At 45.6% G+C, this 20,964-nt stretch overlaps 1 protein-coding gene across 1 annotated transcript; it reads left to right on the top strand.

Moving 5' to 3' along the window:
• The first annotated feature begins 544 nt into the window (after positions 1 to 544).
• On the top strand, positions 545 to 12,103 carry LOC118088874 (veficolin-1). The gene is made up of 8 exons (XM_035123025.3): positions 545 to 702; positions 2,010 to 2,147; positions 2,370 to 2,432; positions 2,702 to 2,746; positions 3,099 to 3,232; positions 4,367 to 4,496; positions 5,920 to 6,054; positions 11,218 to 12,103. Exons 1-8 carry the CDS (start codon positions 597 to 599, stop codon positions 11,466 to 11,468), a joined length of 1,002 nt encoding a protein of 333 aa, XP_034978916.1. The 5' UTR covers positions 545 to 596; the 3' UTR covers positions 11,469 to 12,103.
• Positions 12,104 to 20,964: the final 8,861 nt, after the last annotated feature.

The raw sequence follows: 20,964 nt of genomic DNA, 5'->3' as shown, positions 1-20,964 counted from the left end.
GGTGCTTAACTAGCCAGCCAAAGCCATTGCCTAGACAAAGAAACTGGTTTGGTAAGTTTGCTTTTATACATTCCAAACCCAGCCACCACAGTATCATAGATTTGGAAGAGGCACATAGTATCAGCCAGAATGGCCATTCAACACTACAAAGCCATTCAAAAAAGGAATTAAATAAAGAGATTGACAGAAGGAAGGGACACTTCTATGAATGTAGTAAGGAATTCAAGGTCAAGCCTCACGCCAAACAAAACAGCAACGGGATTATTATGGCTCCAAAGAACACATTATTCAGCATGAATAAACATTTCCTGATCAGGGCAGGGTAGGGGGTGGGCATTGTGCAATCAAGGGATTTCCAGCCATTGCTCTAGAAATGTACCATCTCCTTAAATATCACGAACTCTGCTGACTCTTGTGAAAGCAAGTATTGCACAATAGTGGGGTTCTGCAAAGCCCTTTCCCCAGGCAAGAATTTCCTCATTCCTGTTTACAGAACAGTTTGGGATTGCCATATATAAAAGCCCCACCACTGCCACTTGCCTCTGGTTCAGAGAAAGACACCCAGAAGAGCATCCAAGAAAGTTTTGCAAGAAAAGATGACAGCCTTGACTGGTTTCCGCCTGGCTCTGACTCTCTTGGTGGTTGTGTCTGTGGAGGAGAGAGGAAGCTTTGGACAGGAGGCAGAAACCAGCTGTTGTGAAAGTGAGTGCAAAAGGGGATGAGGTGGGAGGTGATTCTTGTTTCTGGACACGTATAAAAGGCAGCGGGACAGCCGGTGCATTTTATTAATCCAGTCTATTTAACAAAGATTTTAATCTGGGCCAGGGGTTCCCAACAAAATTTTCTCGAGGACCCCTCATTGAGCCGCGATTGTGACAAGGACCCCCATTAATTCCTAATCCTAAAATTAAAAAGTGAGAGCCAAATTAAGAGTCTTTTTATATTTTATATTTATACGTTTTTTACAGTTCTTCCTCTTCATCTGTAGGCCTTTGTCGTTTTAACGAACCACTTTTAAACCAACGGTCCATTTTTAACTACGCGAACTGTAGTTTCCGCGAAAAACAACGCTTTGTTTACAAACACTACTGTTTACAAACAGTACAACGCTTTGTTTACAAACACTACTGTTTTGCAAAGAGGCAGCGCGCGCCAGGGAGGAGGGAGGGGAATGGAGAAGACAGGGTACCTGCGCAGTAGCGCACAAATGAAGCCGACGCGTGCAAAGCATCTTGGGGAGGTGAGCGTTAGTAGAATGCACGCGCTGCCTCTTTGCAAAACAGTAGTGTTTGTAAAGCGCCACGGCATACAGCAGAACTACTGCCTCTATCTAATTCTAGTTTTGCGCTAGACTCTGCTCATGCAGGAAGCAGCCAAAACAAAAAATCTGTTATCATACGAAATATATTTAATATATTTTTTATTCTAATAGCATCTTGCGGACCCCTCTGGCATAGCTCGCGGACCCCTGGGGGTCCCCGGACCACCTGTTGGGAACCACTGATCTGGGCTGCAAATTGTTTTTATGTTGCCATGATGCAAGGACTCTTTTTTTTTTTGCTTGTTTAATTACTATTTTATATTGCATTTTTTTTATTGTAAGCTGTCCAGGAAATGTTAATTGCACACCTACAGAAACTCAAATAGTTGTGCAGAAGAGTATTGCTGGAAGGTAAATGGCGTTTCCGTGCGCTGCTCTGGTTTGCCAGAAGCGGCTTTGTCATGCTGGCCACATGACCCGGAAGCTGTACGCCGGCTCCCTCGGCCAGTAAAGCAAGATGAACGCTGCAACCCCAGAGTCATTCAAAAGCTCAGGAAAGAAATTTTGCTTTCTCAAAAATCCTCGCAACAGCTGCTCTGTATGGTTGGTAAAGATGAGAAGACGGCGCCTGAGGATATGAACCTGCCTTCCCCTCATGTAAATGCAGTCCTATCTGCTGCACCACATAAGATGCTTGGCACTCCAGTCTCACACAGGTTTATACTCTGTCTCATGTTTCCTGTTTCAGAGCTGAAGGGCCTATCACATTGTGGAGCTGGCGGGATCTTTTTCCAGGGTCAGCCAGGGATACCAGGAATACCAGGGGTGCCCGGAACAAGCGGATCACTTGGGCCTAAGGGTGACCCAGGCCCTCAGGGTCCTCAAGGTAAGAAGATCCCAATCTCTACTTCAGAGTTTGTGCCAGACAGATCTGGGGATCATTTGCTCTAATTCAGCCTCATCGCTGTGGAAAAGAGGCTCACTGCTATAATTCTGCAATTGCAAACACCATGTCTAGGAGATGGGCTGTTGGGGGCAGGAAAGACTGTTTCTAGAGATGTTTTTGATTGTTTCCAAAAGCCTTCATCTCTCACCTGTTCCCTCTCAGGTGAGAAAGGTGTTTCTGGGACACCTGGAAAAGCTGGACCCAAGGGAGACAAAGGAGACAAAGGTAATATTGCATCTATAACTCCACTGTAAGGGGAGGGGTGTGGCAATTCAAGAGCTTGGGTTATTCACAGGTGAAAACTGATCCACCTGTGCATTGTGCTTGAGCAGAAACAGCTCCCAGTGCTAACAACGTGATCCCCTTTGCCTCTACTACTCCACTGGAGAAAGAAAATAAACTCGCATAAAAGCATGGAATCTGGAACTGCTCTCACCCTCACCTTTCTTTTTAGCTTGTTCACCTCACCAGACGTTGTTTTTCTCTTCCTGCAGGAGAAGACTGCAGCTTGGACACTTCTGCTGGTTGTCGGCCACAAGGTATGTCTTACCATCATCCTCATCTAACCATCCTCTTACTAGTACAGCTGTGTTTGTTTGGTTCACCTTCTGGTCCTTTCCAATCTAATGCAAGAGGGCTGCAAACACAGGTCATGACAAAAATATAGGGAAGGGTGATTGTAATTCTCCGGTTAATATAAATAAATAAATCCCATGGTGGAAGCTCAAGTTAAACTTCTCTGTATTCCCAGAATCTTGTTGATTTCTGTGCAAAACCAAACATGAAAAAGACAATATGTTGCTCTCATCACAAACATACTTCCAGAACGGAAAATAGGTGAACTGAATTTCCCTGCCTGTTTTGCATTTCCCTCCCTGATATTTCTCCTAGAGGCTGGAGCCAAAGATTGCAAAGAACTTCTGCAACGTGGAGAGACCCTGAGTGGCTGGTACACCATCTATCCTGCCACAGGGAAAGCAATGGTGGTCTTCTGTGACATGGAGACGGACGGAGGAGGCTGGCTGGTGAGCTTTACCCCGTGGAGAAGGAAGAGCCATTTGTTTATGACTTACTAAAAGGGTGTCAGGCAATATGATGCACATTCTTCAAGAAGTGGAATCCCCTGCCAGGAAGGCACTTGGGCAACTCCTTCCTCCAGAGGCATCTCCTTCTCTGAGCAAAGGAGACTTGTTCCATGGTGCTAAGCCACGCAAAAGCAGCCCCACATGCTTTCTGCTCATGCATGTTGATAAACAGTAGACTAGAGAGAGGAAGCAGGAGGGGGAGCTGCCTTCCCTTGTTTGCTGGCTTCTGCAGAGCTCAGAGGTGCTGTCCAAGGGTGTTCTGTAGGGGAATGGCTTATGTAGGGGGAACAGAGGAGAGTTTGCCATTTACAGCTTGTCGGCACTTCCACAATCCTTTGCCTAAAAAACCAAAAGGTCCGAAAGGTTTCCCACTTGTCCTGTGCTTTCTGAAAATACATGTGGTGCAAGCTGAATTCAAAACTATTAATCTGAATCAACAGAGGAGGGAACATGTACAAGTCTATCCCTTACCATGTTTTTTGTTTACGTTATAGTGCTTTGTAGAGGAGGTATGGTGTGGAAACCCTGCTGGTGCCCTTGCGAGAATTTATTTTCACATTTTTATGAGGTTATTGTCCTCATTCCCTAATTCATCACCATGTGAGATATGTTAGACTAAGGAAAGGTCAGTAGGGATACCTCTTTGCATTGTGAGGCCTGTTCTGAAACCAAGCAGTCTGCCTGAAAGAGCCCACCCAGCCAGGTGCGCCAACTCTATGGGGCTGAGGAATCTTCGGCTCCCTTAATATTTGCTAGGATGGAGGTGGGCTCCTCGATGTTGGAGGAGGCAGAGTGCAGAGCCTAGCATGGTGCGGCTTAAGTGGCAGCCTCCTCCCAAGCACATGCAAGGAGGAGCCACTGGCCCTTGTAGCTGCCCCATGCTGGGCTCCGCTCGGCCTCCTCCTGGCGATATGTGACATTGCGCACATTGCGTGTCAAGTGCATGACTTCATCCACACACAACACATGGTGCCCCCCCCCAATCTTAGCCTCTGCACATAGCACTTGTAGGGAATAGGAAATGGGCTTGTCTTTCGGCTGGGACACTGACATATCACCTCTTTTTGCCCCCAGGTCTTCCAGAGGCGACAGGATGGGTCGGAGGATTTCTACCGTAACTGGGAGTCCTACAGGAAAGGGTTTGGGAGCCACGCCTCAGAGTTCTGGTTGGGCAATGATAAAATCCACCTTCTTACAAGCTCTGGTAAACCAACGTTTTCTCTTCTGTCTGTTGCTGGAGCATCACTGGGTGTTTTTTTAATGAATAATGGAGAAAGGTGTGGAATCAGTTATTGAAAGCTCCACCAGAGTAGAACCTATGAAGTTTTTACGTTGGGATAAATACCTGCAGGGTCATGTCTAGATCATATTGTTGGAAGAGTGCTCTTGGTGTGTACACTGTGGAATACCACAGGGCACTATTTTATTCCCAATGCTATTCAACATCTATATTAAGCCAACCACTGGGAGTTTTGGAGCAAGGTGTCATCAGTACGCTGATGGTACCCAGCTTCATTACATCCGAGTCAGGACAGACTGTGCAATCCCTGGACATGTGACTGAATGAGGGTAAATTGAGTTTGAATCCTGCAAAAGCCGAGGTCTTGCAGGTGAGTGGTTCCTGTGTCTTGGCCATTAGGTCAATTGCCTGTTTTGAAGGAGCAGATTTTCAGCTTAAGGGGTACTCCTCCACCCATCTTTGTCACTAGAGGGTGAGGTGATTTGTGTGGCTTTCTACCAGCTGTGACCATTCCTGGACTGGGATAGCCTGACTACAGTGGCCCATGCATTGGTAACCTCAAGACTTTACTACTGCAGCATGTTTCATGTGGGGGGCTCCCCTTGTATCTAGTGTAGAATGCAGTGGCCAGACTGTTCACAAGAGCAGGTTACTGGTAGCATGTTACTCCTTTCCTAAGAGAAATGCACTGGTTGCCAGTTTGCTATGGGGAAGGTTGAAGTTTCTTGTGTTGATTCCCAAAGCCCTACTTGTTACTTTTTTTCTGAACCCCGTCAACAGTTTGCCTTCCGTGAAAGGGTGTTGGGAATTGTTTCATTGCAGTAGTTGAGTAGTGCATGATCACTTCTATGCCTGAAGCTGGCTCCCCATGCTTGTGAAATGACACAACCCCTCACACGCACTAAGCAGAATAATAGAAGCATAACCACCCAGTCCCATCCCACTCACCACTCCCCCCCTTTTCTCCTTCCTTCCTTCCTTCCTTCCTTCCTTCCTTCCTTCCTTCCTTCCTTCCTTCCTTCCTTCCTTCCTTCCTTCCTTCCTTCCTTCCTTCCTTCCTTCCTTCCTTCCTTCCTTTCCTCCTCCTCCTCCTCCTCCTCCTCCTCCTCCTCCTCCTCCTCCTCCTCCTCCTCCTCCTCCTCCTCCTCCTTCTTCAATTGTTTAAACCAATTCATAAACCAAGAAGTTATACATTGACCACTATAATGAAACATATGCTGTAGATATTTTTCCACATTTATGATGCTATTTTTTGATATACAAATGACATGAGAACACTTGGTATACTTATTTGTATAACATTATTCTTATTTATAAAGCCCAATTAAAAAAACAAAAACAAAATCAATGCTTACTCTCGGATCTCTTCCATTCTCTTGGGTGTTAGAAGTACAACAATTGCGAATTGACGTGAAGGACTTCAATGACACTAGAACTTATGCTACATATACCAGCTTCAAAGTCTTGAGTGAGAGGGAAAACTACACACTGGAAGTGGGCTCCTATTTAGACGGCAACATGGGTGAGTTATACAGAGAATTCTCTTTGAGGCATCTGCTTCAAGGTGAACTAAAAACACGAATATTGCATTTTTGAAGGTCATGGAATTTAATCTAGGAAGACCTTCTGCCTGCAGAGCATCTCATCTGGCCGTCTTAAAGCATATGCGGCACCGGGGTGCAAAGATCTGCCTGGCGCCCCCCCAAGGTTTCCCAGAGTTGTCCACCTTTTTTTGTAGGGCGCTGACACCACACCAGTGTGTTAGTGTGAGCCAGTGTGGTGTAGTGGTTAAGAGTGGCAGACTTGTAATCTGGAGAACCGGGCTTGCATCTCCGCTCCTCCTCCTTCGCTTCTTTGAAGTCTCTCAGCCCCACTCACCTCACAGAGTGTTTGTTGTGGGGGAGGAAGGGAAAGGAAATTGTTAGCCGCTTTGAGACTCCTTAGGGTAGTGATAAAGCGGGATATCAAATCCAAACTCTTCTTCTTCATGCTTATCTCTGCTCGGGAAAAGAAAACAGGGGCAGGCTAGTTAAATAGATCCCTTTGCCATTATATACCAGCAAGCAATCTAATAAATTGAGTTGCAGAGCAATCCAGTGCAGTAACAAGGCAGAAATAATTTTATTTTAATTTTTTATTTTTAAAACCTGCCTAAAAGCTCAAGATCCGAAATGAACAAACACAGTGTTTAATTTGAAAGGAACCCTTTATTAATTCAAGGAACCATCAAGAAAGCTGACAATGAAGACTCCTAAATAGCCTGTACCAGCCCTTATCAAAAATGGCCACTGCTTTAGTGGACCACAATATGAGTCAACAATGTGATGCTGCAGCAAAAAAAGCTAATGCTATTCTAGGCTGCATCAACAGAAGTCTAGTCTCTAGATCAAGTACCACTCTATTCTGCCTTAGTTAGAACACATCTGTGTCCAGTTCTGGGTGCCACAATTTAAGAAGGACATTGACAAGCTGGAAAGTGTGCGGATGAGGGCAGCCAAGATGGTCAAGGGTCTGGAAACCAAGCCTTATAAGCAGTGCTTGAAGGAGCTGTGTATGTTTAGCTTGGAAATGAGGGGTCTGAGAGGAGATATGACAGCCATCTTCAAATATTTGAAGGGCTGTCACATGGAAGATGGAACAAGCTTGTTTTCTCCAGCTCCGGAGGGTAGGACACAAAGCAATGACTTCAAGTTACATGAAAGGCAATTCTGACAAAACACCAGGAAGAACATTTCTGACAGCAAGAGCCCATCAACAGTGCAACAGACTCCCTTGGGAGATTTTGCACTCTCCTTCCTTGGACGTTTGTAGTTGGAGGTTGGATGCTGTCATGGATGGTTTAGTTGAGATTCCTGCATTGCAGGGGTTGGACTAGATCAAGCATAGGCAACCTTGGCTCTCCAGATGTTCTGGAGCTACAACTCCCATGATCCCTAGCTAACAGGGCTAGTGGTCAGGGATCATGGGAGTTGTAGTTCCAAAACATCTGGAGAGCCAAGGTTGCCTATGCCTGGACTAGATGATCCTCAACAGGGTCCCTTCCAACTCTACAATACTGTACTATAATTCTAGGGGAAAGGAGCCGAAAGGGCAAAAATCGCTTCCCAAAGGCATCTTTCCATGTGAGAAAGGATTTAAAGCGAGGCAGGAAACAGTTAAGCAGGGAGATGTGGAAAGGTGGGAGAGGGCAGAGAGAGAGAGAGAGAGAGAGAGAGAGAGAGAGAGAGAGAGAGAGAGAGAGAGAGAGAGAGAGTTGCCCTGTTAATTTGTTCGCAACTTCAAAAACACAGCCCATTACTCAAGAAAAGAAACCCATGAGGTTTTTTTAGGTTACATATGCCAAACTGGTTGAGCTTTTTTAAGCTTGTGGTGCCCAGAAGAGCGGAACAAGCGCGAGGATGAATGCAGGCGCTGCAAAATCAGCCAAGGGAGTGTGAATGCAGCAACGAAAAGCAGACTGCCAGGGTCCTAGCGCCTCCGCAACAGTCGGATACATGGAGATTCTTTTTTATAGAAAAACAGATTGGGATTTTGTTGCCCCCCTTTTGGATGGCACTGCTTCCCACGCCCCCACATTGCAACGCCCCTGGCAGCAGCAGCTGCCTGCCACCTATGCAGCGGGAAGGTGATTCTAGTCCTGGTTTTGAGGCTGGGGCGAGCGCAGGAAGCAGAGCCAGTGCTAGGGTTTTTTGCGCCCTAGGCGAGATCACCTTCTGGCGCTCCCCCCCCCCAAAAAAATAAAAAAATAAATAGAAATAGAAATAGAAAAAAATAGAAAATAGAAAACAGAAAAAAATTAAAATAAAATAAAAATAAAAATAAAAGGTAGAAAAAAATTAAAAGTAGAAAAAAATTAAAAAATAAAAAGCAGCTGGAAGGCACGGGGAGCTGGTCCCAGGCTCCTGCGTGCCTCCGGAGCTTCGCGTGGGAGCGTGAGCCTGGCCACCTCGCTGCGCCTGTCAGCTGTAGCCTGTAGAGCGGCTTCAGGCCACTCTCTGGAGGCACACACGCGCCTCGGGATAGCGGCCTGAAGCCACTCTACAGCTGACAGGCGCAGCGAGGTGGCCAGGCTCACGCTCCCGTGCACCTCCGGAGCTTCGTGCAGGGAGCACAAGCCTGGGGCCACCTCCACCGCGCCTGTCAGCTGTAGAGCGGCTTCAGGCCGCTCTCTGGAGGCACGTGCGTGCCTCTGGAAAGCAGCCTGAAGCTGCTCAGCACGGGGGGGGTGGCGGGTGGCGGGCAGGCTGGCCAGCGCCCCCTCCATTCTGGTGCCCTACCGTGTTTCCCCCTTTTTAATACGTAGTCAAAAAGTAAGCCATGGCAGGGTTTTTAATCATTTGAGAAATGTAAGACATACCCCGAAAATAAGCCATACTTCCGCGATGTGCGGAGCAAGACCACTGAGCGCCCCAACCAGCTAGCGGGACCCAGCATGCTGGCTGCAACAGGAGGAGGAAGCCTGCTGGGTCGGGTCAGTGCCCGGAAGCGGTGGCTGCTGCTGCAGCGCCGATAAAGCGTGCAGCAGTGCCGCACGGAGCACCGAGGGCACAAGCCAGCAGGACCCAGCTCCTGCAATGCCGGCGATGGCAGGAGGAGGAAGCCTGCCAGGTCGGGTTGGCGCTCGGAAGTGGCGGCGGCTGCAGCGCTGACAAAGTGCGAAGCAGCGCTGCACACTCTGTGTGTGTGTGTGTGCGTCCGTCTCTTTCTCTGTGTGTGCGTGCGCGTCTCTCTCTCTCCCCGTGCGACTTTCTCTCTCTCTCCCCCTGTGTGCGCGTCTGTCTCTCTCTGTATGTTTGTGATCGCGTCTCTCTCCCCCCCCCTCCCCGACAGAGAAAAGGTGCCGCGCAGGTTCCTCTTTGGCTCATCATTCAGCTGCCCTGGCCTCCTTGCCGAGAGCTGACGCCGCTCCTCTCCCCCTCCTTCCCGCACGGAGCACCAAGGGCACGAGCGTCAGGAGGAAAGAGAGAGGGGCTCGTTGCTTGCGGAGGGAAAAGTGTGGGCTCGTTGCAGGTTTACCTCACAGCTGAGGGGGCAGCAGGGGCCAAGCACCTTCCCACCCCTCCCCAGAGCCCAGCCCGCAGGCTGTTCCCCTCAGGAAATGCGGCTCTTCCCGTCCCCGAGGAGAGCCGCCGGCCCTGGAGCGCCTCTCTGCCGCCCGAGGCTCTCGAAAGGCCGCCTCAGAAGCAGGCAGCTCCCTTACGCCATCTCCGTATCCCGCCGGCGGGGTTACTCAACCCGTTTGGCAGGACTGCCCCCGCCCCCGCCTCTTTGCAGAGTTTGTGCAGCTTGTGCGGCTCTGCCTAACTTCTTGCGCGGCAGGCAGGCGGGCGTCCTCCCATCGGCGCGGCGAGCTTTGCAGAATCGGGTGCTGCAACTCGGAAGCCGGCCAGGCGAAGCTTAGCTGCCAATCAAAAGGACAGGGGTGTACGCAAGACGTTCTCCTTAGTTGCTTGGACCAGTTTGGTGATGGTGATAATGATGCCCTTTGTTGAATCGGTAGAATTGTAGAGTTAGAAGGGACCCTCGGGGGTCATCTAGTCCAACCCCCTACAATGCAAAAATCTCAGCTAGGTCATACATGGCAGGTGGCCATCCAGCCTCTGCTTAAAAGCCTCCAAGGAAGGAGAGCCCTTGACTCAGGATGGGTAGGAGGGGAAAGGGAGAGAATAGAAGAGGCAGAAAACGGAAAGGACCATAACAAAGTGGCAGAGCACCCTGTGCTCTGTATGCATAAGGATCCCAGGTTTAACCCCCAGGTACCCCCAAGTTTGAAATCCTGGAGAGCTGCTGCCAGCCTGGTTGACAGCAATAATGGTAGAGGACACACGTAGCATTAAAAAATCCCAGTTTCAATTGCTGCAATTGCTTGCTATGTATTATGTATTGTATTTAAATAATCTCCTTATTTTCTTGTTTCATTTAATGGATGTTATGTACATCATGTTGTGCATTATGTTACAGTATTATGTTGTAAAACCTGGATAGCTCAGTTGGCTAGAGTGTGGTGCTGATAATGCGCGTGGAAGAGAGCGCTGAGCATCCTGAGCCAGTGGGACCCAGTTGTACCGGCACTTTAAAAAAAAAGAAAGAAAAAAAGACACCCCCTGAAAATAAGCCACCGTGTGTTTTTTTGAGGGAAAAAAGTTATAAGACGGTGTCTTAAAAAAGGGGAAACACGGTAGGCAGCTGCCTAGATCGCCTGAATGGACGCGCTGGCCCTGGCAGGAAGGCAATTCCAGACCGGACTTCGAGGCTGGGGTGAGTGCACCACTTGGAGAGAAAGATGAACAAAAGAGCCTCGTTTGCTCGGCTCGCGTCGTCCCTCCCAGCAGCTAGGGAGCGCAGCGGCTTCAGCGCCAGGTGCCTGTGGGTAAGCCGGGCCTGACTCCATCGCTCAGTGCCCCCTGCCTTTTCCCAGAGTAATAAAGCAAGTAATTAGAATGCTAAAGACAGGTGTAAATAACAGGAATGAGTTTAAACACGCCAAACCACGTCCCGCTGCTGGGCACCCCTGCTGGGCGGGCGCTGTGGTGGATGGCGCCACTAAGCCAAATGGAAAATATGGCCCTGCTTATATATGTGACCCAGCAGGTCTGTGCTAGCAGTGCATTTTTTTCACTGCTTTAGCACACAGAGTTAAAGTGAAAGAGGTGAATTTGATGTTTTCCCTGCTCTTCTCTTTCAGGTGATTCTTTCTCAGGACACAGGGGCATGGCCTTCTCCACCCGAGACAAGGACAACGATATCAATGAAAGTGGCAGCTGCGCTGTGGCCTACAAGGGGGGCTGGTGGTACGGTGTTTGTCACACTTCCAACTTGAATGGCCTGTACCTCAAAGGCAAACATTCTTCTTATGCTAACGGCATTAACTGGAATACTGGGCAGGGGCATCATTATTCTTACAAATATGCAGACATGAAAATTAGGCCTCAATAGGTGAAGTGTCCACCTGTTCGGGAACTTGCTTCAGCATTCCATGCCTGGCAGGGCAACCTCTGAATGAGGAATCATCTGCTTTTAAAATAGAATACACACAGAGGCCCTCCTTAGAGCACAGGGCACTGCAGTGGCCTGAACAAGAAGAGGCCAGTCTGATGTGGCACCTGGTTGTCACTTGCAAAAATGGACAAATTGTGGCTGGATGCTTGCTTTGAAACACCCACAACGTCCCCACATACAGCAACAGCCCTAGCTACTGCAGCGCTGGTGGGTGTTGAACACCACACAAGAAGTTTATATGCTGGTTCAACTGCTTTTTTAAAAAAATGATGTGAAATGTTCTAATTATTTTTATAAATTCCTTGTCTGTGGCATGCATGAGGCTGAACAGAGTTTCCCATGTTTCGTTTCGTTATTGTTGCTTGGCTGCTTTATCAATGCACATTGGTAAAGCAACACATCACAAAATGATGCATTTTCATATGTACAGTCATATCAATAATGGTTTTATATAGAGTTTTGTCAATGAATGGATTGAGGTTGAGGAGATACGAAGGAACCAAAAGTTGTAGCAAACAGCACATTTGCAAATAAAAACTGGAACAATGCAGAGTTCCTACTTGATCAGTTAATACTGCCTTGTGCCTTTTACTAACAATTAGCAGCCAGGTTTATTTCCCCCCTGTAGTTCTACAATCACTCTGACATTGTACTGGAGATTATCATCATGAGGGCCTTTCTATATTATTCATTTATACATTTTTAAAAGAGCATTTGTGTTGCTAAAATAGCAACCTCCTGTCTTCTCTTGAGCCTTATTTTTCATTGCAGTATTTCTCAGGATTCCAGTTAGAATATTTTGCTATTGGGAAAATACATACACAACATATTTCATTCTTTTGCGGGCCACCCGCATCAGCTGGACATCTAAGCTAGAAAATGACATAAAGGAGTTATTGCATTCAGATAACTGTCCCTTGTGCTTCTTTTTCTGGGGGGACGACGCATACCCCTAAACATTTTGTGAATTTCAGTTTGGCCTCATTGAGGGGCAGTATTTAAATATGAGTAGGAAAATGAGAGTAGCCCTAAACATTTTTTAAGGGGAAAAAAACACCACTGGCTGTTCCTATAAACAAACACCAATGCTGACGGCAGATACTGCGGAATCCATTCTTTTGCTACTGCCACCCGCTGAGCAGTCTACTTTATCGTGCTAGCGGGGCTGATGGGAGTTTTAGTCCAAAACAGTGGGTGGGAGACTTGCAGTATATTTTATGCTCTTCTTGGCACTTTGTACGCGTACAAGGAGAGAGGGAGAGAGAGAGAGAGAGATATGGAGAGAGTTAAACAGACAGTTTCCCCTATTTGGGCCTCTTTGGACTTTGACTTCGCACACTTTCTTTCTTTATGTTTATACAACTCCTGCTCCTGGACACGCTGGTTCAAAGAGACAGAGAACAACTGGAGAAGCTAAGGACAGGACCTGAAAAGCATTGTGATATGAAACAGGGAGAAGCACTGCAGCAAAGCAGAAGGGTGCATATGTATTTACCCTTAGATTACACCTTAAGCATTTCCCAAATTCTAAACATGGCGGGCAAGGGATCTTTGGGGTATTTACTAGAGTAAGACCCTCACTTTGTGCAATGGGGTGGGAGGGCTGGCAGCATACCAGGATCATGTTATTGTAACATGTGCATGACCCAAATAATGACCTGCTTGTGGTGGTGAAAGTGAACTGGTCTTGTGGGGATGTGCAGGCTGAGCTGTCTCAGAGGCCAAAGGCCAAAGGATGGACCACTTTAAGCACACTGTTAGGACTTGACACGTCTTTTAACAAATGAAAAGTTTGAATCGGGACCACAGTGCGATAAGCTTTTCCCACCAAAAATCGGCTCTGCTCCAAGCCTGTTTGTCACATTACAGTACTCCCATAATTGGTGTTACACCTTCTTTAAACTTCCTTCTAGAATTCTGTCAAGCAAGTCACACTTTTCAAGATAAATCTATTTTTATTTTTGCACTGGGCTCTTCAAAAACATTTCACACAGTTTAGTAGAAACTGTTTAGAGATACTCAGTTCGAAGCCCTGATATTTCCTGCTGTCGAGGCACCTTTGTGCAGTTGCTTGCTATCGCAGGGAAGCAACTGAGCAACTCAGCAGCCAATCAGAGCCAAGAAAGTGGTGCTAAATTGGTCTGGCAGGAACGGAGCCACTTGTTTTCCTCTCCGACCTCTTGGAAACCTTCAACTGCCTTTGGACAAGCGAGCGTGCACTTGTTGTGACACCAACAGCTGCAACTTCCCAGCTCGAGAAGCCGAGCCCATAGACACTCCCTACCAAAGGGCAGAAAGCGCCATTTCAGCAACAGCTTGGGGGAGCTCAAAAGCGAATAGCTAAAAGAAAATGCTGCGTTTCCATAAGACGTTCAGATTCCTGAATGCAACAATGAGGAATCAGATCGTTCCTCGAGCAAATATCACAGAGAAGCCACCTAAGGAGATCCTAACGCCAATAGTAAGTATCCTTTTTTGGTGCCTCTGGACCACCAGGAAATTAGGGTAGTCCAGCAGATACATTGTATTGTCGTGTGTTAGATGTCACAATCGGATTTCAGAAGGTGAGAACAGTCCCCTGAACTGGCAGCTACACACTTTAATCAGCCACAAACCTGAAGCCTTCATTTTGTTTTCTGAAAGGAATGTCTGTAATGGGGGGGGGGCAGCCTAGGAAATTCCCTTTTTTCTTTAACATTGCAGTCCTGTGCATGCCTGCTCAGAAATAAGCACCATTGAGTTTGCTGAGCCTTACTTCCACTGTAAATATGCTCAGATCACTTTCTGCTTTAAGAGGGACAAAAGAGGCCCAGGGCCTTTTCTATTTGCCCCGACTGATCCAAAACTGCGATCCTAGATCCTAAAGCAGCCTCATTGAACATAAGGAGTACTTCTATCCAAGTAAACCTGTATAGAATTGCATAAAATTAGAATGGGTTTGGAAGTGAAAGCAAAACAAGAAAGAGGAAAGGGCCTCCTTCAACCATACAATATAATATCATATATGTCATTTTTTAAAAAAATGCTTCTGGCACACCAAAGCAGAGGGTCTGGTAGAAATTTATCTCCAACTTTACAGAAGAGGCAGATACAATGGTTATAAAGGAATTTGTGATTTATTATTGGTTTGGTTAAATTGTTTGGGGGTGGGTGCTTGCTATACATGTTGGAGTTTAAGGTAATTTGGTCTTGTGATATAGGCTGTATCATATATTTGTGTTTTATACCCTATTTTCATTTCTTTTATGACGGGAGCCATCTTGGGAGGGCGCAATGGCATCCAAATAAGCAGATACCGGTAATTGAAACACAGTAAAAACAGATGTCCTCTCATTATCACGGATTTCTTCCTGTTCTCACTACTTCTTGCCTTAGAAAACAACAGAGCGTGTGGCACCTCAAAAACAACAGAATGATTATTGCACAACCTTTCGTGCATTCCCTTCACTCACTCTAATAAAGATCCCAAAAAAACTTTGGTTGTAGCAGAACTGGACTGCTGGATGCAGGGGAAGGATTAATCCTCCTCCTCCCTTGTCTCTTTTTTCCAGTGAATAAATTCCCCACAATTTGCACTGTGATATCAGGCATGAAAATGGCACACGATTTAAGGCTCTTGAGCTGAATGCCAAACACACACACACACACACACACACACACACACACACACACATACACACACATGGCTGCTTCTTTGTTAAAAGTGGTGGTGGGTTCTAACCAAGTGTTTAAGTAATGCTTTGAACAGACTGCGTCATTTGGCCCTCAAGCAGCTGCTCCCCACCCTTCTGAAACATAGGCCATTACGCCTTCCTCGCCATATACTGTCTCAAATTCTGTTCCCCAAAGTTGCAGCACAACAGTACAATTTTACTGGTGCAATTGGGTTGCGCTTATTCCTTGCACCGTGTTTGTGGCACATTTGCTTTGTATAGCATGCAGGAACAACTCAAAATGGCTCTCGGTCCCACTGCCCACATTTGAATGTTACTGTCAACTCTTTCAACTATAGTGTGGACATGTATCAAAGTAGGGCTTTCCCACAAGCCAACCTTCATTTCAAGTCTTCCTAAGTGATGGCTTTCCTACTACAGGTGTGGTGGGTCCACATTCCATGCAGCCAGGGCTGACTCCAGAGTTTGCAGCCTAAGGTGAAGGACAAATCAGATGTCTAGAAGCTGTCAGGGTGGCAGTTAGGATCTTTCTCCAACATTGGCACTGGGACATCGCCCTCCACAACTCATGGCAGTAGGCTAGATTAGGAGCCATGTGGCACACACAGCTCATCTCCTTAACCCCTTGGCGTCGCCCCCCCCCCAGCATCTGCCCACTGGGAAGGGCAGCACTACCTGCAGTAGGCAGAGTGACATAATACTCCTGTTTCTTGCAGCAAAGTACAGATTACATACATATAGCCTTAAAGTGTCTCTACATACATCTGAAAACTTTTGAGACGCGAGTACACGTGTGCCAAAAGGTGTGTGTACTTTATATTACAGTACTCTCCATGTTGTTTGCTTTGTGGATTTGAAGGTATTCTAAATCACTTTTAGGGGAAAGAAGCTAAGCTTTTGTTTAATACATTTAATCAATGCAAAAAAACCTAATAGCCAAAAAACTAATGTTTTGAGACACATGTAGAACTCCCCCCCCCCCAGCAAATTAATAATGGGACAGAGTTATTTATAGAGACCATCTCCTCCCGCCCTCAACTCTTGCACATCCAGCCTGATTAAAAATAATAATAAATTCATTTCCTCAATCTTCCCAGCTTAGAGTGTGTTAAGAACTTTGGCAATATGCCTGCACAGAGCCATTGTTCTCCAAATCTGATACACGTACCAGGAAATAGTAATTTCACAGCTCTATACCTTTTATGGCACAATCAGGTGAGCAGCAGCCTTTAGAGGCCTTTCACATACAAGAAAATCAAAGATTCATTTGAATATACACAGGCAGTATCTGCAGCCTTTATTGATCAGTGTAGAATTTTTACCACCACAAATAAATTCTACCAGTTTTTACGGCCTCCAGTCAGGTCCCCTTTCTTCATGTTGCTTTTTCAGAATTTTTCATTTTTTTGGCATGCACATTGACTTCCTTGCTGAAAAACTAAGTTTGGCACCAAATTAACAGCCCAGAGTTGTCAGTAACAACTTGTGATTAAAAGAGTGGTTTCTGAAGAAAGGGCAATTTTTTATTTCATTCTTTCATCAGATGAATCTCAACTGAATTAAATTGTGAGTAAGCACAATTGAAAATCACGTCCACCCTCTATAGGAACCAAACAAAAATATATGCTTTATGTATTTTTTTAGTACACACGAGTTAGTATGTACAACGAATTATAACTAGTTCAGATGATTTCTAATTGGGATCAGGCAGGCCTGTGCTCCTGCTCTGAGAACAAAGTCACTTGAAAGTCAGGCTACTGCCAGTATGCCATTGCAAAAAGATTACCGATATCTCCTTGCTCAGAAGTAATCTAAAGGCTGCACCATTCAGCAATACTTTTCTGGGCTGACTACAGCCTTTGCTTATAGCTAGCAATAGTGTGGGCCCAACTAACACTTTATATTGAATGATGAAAATTATGTACATTGCATCGTTGGAAAAACTAAACGAAACAAATTAACAGGCACAGCAAGACCACACATTTGATAAGAGGAGGTTGTACTGTTCAATCTCAGCCAAACAATGGTGTGTGTGTGTGTGTGTGTGTGTGTACACATACATACATAAACCCACTCCCTTGTGGGACTTCTTTGGGAGAAGAAATGGCTAAGGAGTAAACCCCACATCAATCCAGAGCGGAATCCTTAAGATGGTTGGATGGCGTCTTGTATGCCTCCTTCTAGCAACTCCTGCAGCCAGGCTGGTGCCAAACGTATTGTTCTGCTTTCCTTTGAACTTTAGTAAGGCCGAGAGGGAGGTCTTGTGGTCTGGGCAACCCAGGACCTCCATACACACTGCCCAGGCTTGTGCCTTGGGGAGGTCACTTCGGTGTTGCTAACACAGCAAAAGCAACACAGGAGGCAGCAGTTACGAGTTACTGGTCTCCGCAGCTACAGCAGGCGCTGTGATTCTCCAGTCGTGTGACTTCATACACACAGCCTAAGCACACACATACTGCAGGTGTTCATCAAAACGGAGGCGAACTTTACAAGACTTTGTCTAAGATGAAGAATTCTTGTTCTCAACCCCACTCATCTCCATCACCCATTAGCCCGTCCCTCCTCCCCTCCCCTTATTAAAGTGGGAACAGCATCAAAGGTGTGTGAGTGGAGAGCAGAGGATTTTGTTCTCCTGCCCTATTGTGCTTGTGAACAGACTGGAGAGAACTATGAGATGTAGTTCTTCAAAGGCTTCTGCTTCTGTATGAAAAGGGGCTAGCAAAGGGAGACCAACACTGGAAATCTAAATATAATATAAGCAATCGTATCAATTGTGTTACTTTTTATTAATGCTATTGTTATTTTATTAGATGTTATTTTTTGTGGTTGCATTTTTTTGCAGTTCTATTTTAAATTATAACCTGCCCTGGGACCTTGGGGTGAGGGATGGATAATAACTAAAATAAAAACCCAAGCCCTCTGATTGACTTAGTTTTCCCAAGTTTTCCTTTTTTGGTAGGAAACCTAGAAAAAAGTCCAATCCAAAGAGTTCTTCATCTCTAGAGCACACATGTATGCAGTATTTATACTCTGCTAAGACTCCCAAGGCCTTTCCAAAACTACACAATTAGGTGTATAGCAATCTCTTTTAGGCCCTGACAGTTATTAATGCAATTCAGGTTTCAGGCTCTTTCACAGAAGAGGCTATAGGAGCTATAGTTCAGCATGCCTGACTGTTAAAAAAGATACCAACCAACAGAAGGCCTTTCAATTATCTGCAGATTATTTTGGGCCCTGGCAGTCAAGACTAGTCAGGCAACTGAGGATTCTTTCAAAACCATGATGAACATCCTCTAAGGACTTCACTGCACTGTACAAAAATAAAGAAAAATCACACAGCACATACAGTAACTTTAGCCCACTTGCTTTTCCCCCTGCATGAACTATAAATGGTGATTAGCCCAGGAGAACCCAGAATGTTCTACAACATTCATAGTACTGCAGACGACATTCACCTGTGTCTCTCCTTTGCACAGGACCAAGCTATTGGACTGACTGTGATGTTTGTAACCTTCTTGGCCCCATCCGGTTGGATACTGAGCCATATGGAGGATTACAAGAATGCGCACCGTGAATGAAGCACAGGCAGAAGTTTTCCACTATGAACGTGGTCACAAAGCAATGCCAAAGGAACTTGCATCTTCCCATATGCAAAGCTGTCTCTTGCTGTTTTTATAATTAAAAAATTGCTTTGAAAAAACCATGGTGAAATTTGTTTTTTCAGGAAAAAATGCCCCTTATTCCTCTTCCCTATAGCAACATGAAATAATAAAACATGCCAAGGAAAGAAGAGAATAAGTATTCAGTTAGCATAGCGCAGCGGCTTGACAACCAAGCTGTAAATCTGAAATTCCCCAGTTAAAATCTCATTTCTGCCACCAACTTGGAGATGGTACAACAGAAAATGGAGAATGTGGTTAACACGGTGCCTTCACATGTCTCTCAGGCCCCAATCCTATACACACAGTACATAGTGGGACTTGCTTCTACGTAAATGTGTTCCACAGATACTTCTCAACCCACATTAATGAGAAAGCAAGAAACAAGCGACATTAGACATTAGCCTTTTTCTTGGATGTGCCACTCCAGACAGCAGGAGGGGACTAAATTAATAAATGCTGCACATAGATAACTAGGTAGCATGTCAGGGTGATGCCTTGACTAGAACTTTTTCAAATTCAAAGCTGCTACTGCAGGTTGGATCAATAGAACCGAGAAACCGATTTACCATCTCCAAGAACAAGGTAAAAGGTAAAGGGACCCCTGACCATTTGGTCCAGTCGTGACTGACTCTGGGGTTGCAGCGCTCATCTCGCGTTATTGGCCGAGGGAGCCGGTGTACAGCTTCCAGGTCATGTGGCCAGCATGACAAAGCCGCTTCTGGTGAACCAGAGCAGCGCACGGAAACACTTGTTTACCTTCCTGCTGGAGCGGTACCTATTTATCTACTTGCACTTAGATGTGCTTTCGAACTGCTAGGTTGGCAGGAGAGGAACAAGGTATGCTGTCACTAACAACGTCCTCTACATACTTTTGTTACAGATAGATGCATTATCCCCTTCACAAGGAGTAAAGACTGGAATACACAGTACAGTTAAAATGGACCACTTTGCAACTCAGCTGAATTAGTGGAAATTGTATGTTGAAAATGCAGTTGTACAAAAGCACGCAACTATCTATATCAAAATAATCAGTTAGCCAACCCCACACCTATAAAAGGTTGAGTGATGTAGCTTCATGTCACACTTGTTGCAATGTTATCAGTTATAAACCAGCGTAACTGAGCAAGGCTGTGATGATATCAGAAAGCTGTTTATACACAACTGGCAGCAGCTAGTTCTCATACTTTTGAGTTTCTTTAGCAGATGACCAAAGAACTATTAGAAATGTCAGCTGTTGATTTTTTGACATGAGAGGCCAGTCAGCCCCTTTGTGAGTGGTTAACAGTTTTTTTTTTACATTTTACACTGCTCTGACCAGCCCTGGGAACTTCTTGTGAACGGTAGATAATCTAATCATAATTATCAATTCACCATCACCACAGTTCTCATCAATTCAGAGGAAAATATCTGGTCCTATGATCTCCACAGAATCATAGAAGGGATTCTATGGAAGGGATTTTGTGGGTCATCTAGTCCAACCTCCTGCAATTCAGGAATCTTTGGCCAAAGTGGGGCTCAAACCCACAACCTTGAGATTAAGAGTCTCATGCTCTACTGTAGACTGAGCTGTTAGCCTACTTCCCCCACCTTTTCTCTATGTTCAATTTTTAAAGAAAATTTGCACATTTTCCTCTCCACCCCCAAGGGAATCTGACCAGAACTAAAACAAGGGCAGATTTTAGTTTACTAACAACATGTCCAAGGTGAAAGTCACAGTGAAAAGGATGCTTTTCAAGATAGCCTTTAACATTGGTGAGCACCCTATTGTAAATGAATGCTATTTGGTCACCATAAAATCCCTATCAGAGAAGTCTTTGTCATTAGATGCCCATTTCACCTTCAAACATGAAACTTTAAAATGGTCACTGAAGCCTAAAAGCTTTTTTAAAATAGAGATTTGACAATGTATTCAAAAATTGGAGAACAGAGCCCCTTTCAAGATCAAGTCGAGTCATCCATTACTGCTTTAAGACTGAGAGCAATATGAACATCGAAATCATGCCTTCCATAGACATGTGATTAGTAATATTATTATTTAAAACCCACTGATCTCTGAAGGGCACAAATAAACTGCTAACTCTGGTTTTGTGCCTCTTA

This window comes from Zootoca vivipara, chromosome 1 (genome assembly GCF_965207765.1).
Source record: "Zootoca vivipara chromosome 1, rZooViv2.hap1.1, whole genome shotgun sequence".
Taxonomy (NCBI): Eukaryota; Metazoa; Chordata; class Lepidosauria; order Squamata; family Lacertidae; genus Zootoca; species Zootoca vivipara.
This window is presented reverse-complemented; position numbering and strand designations above follow the sequence as displayed.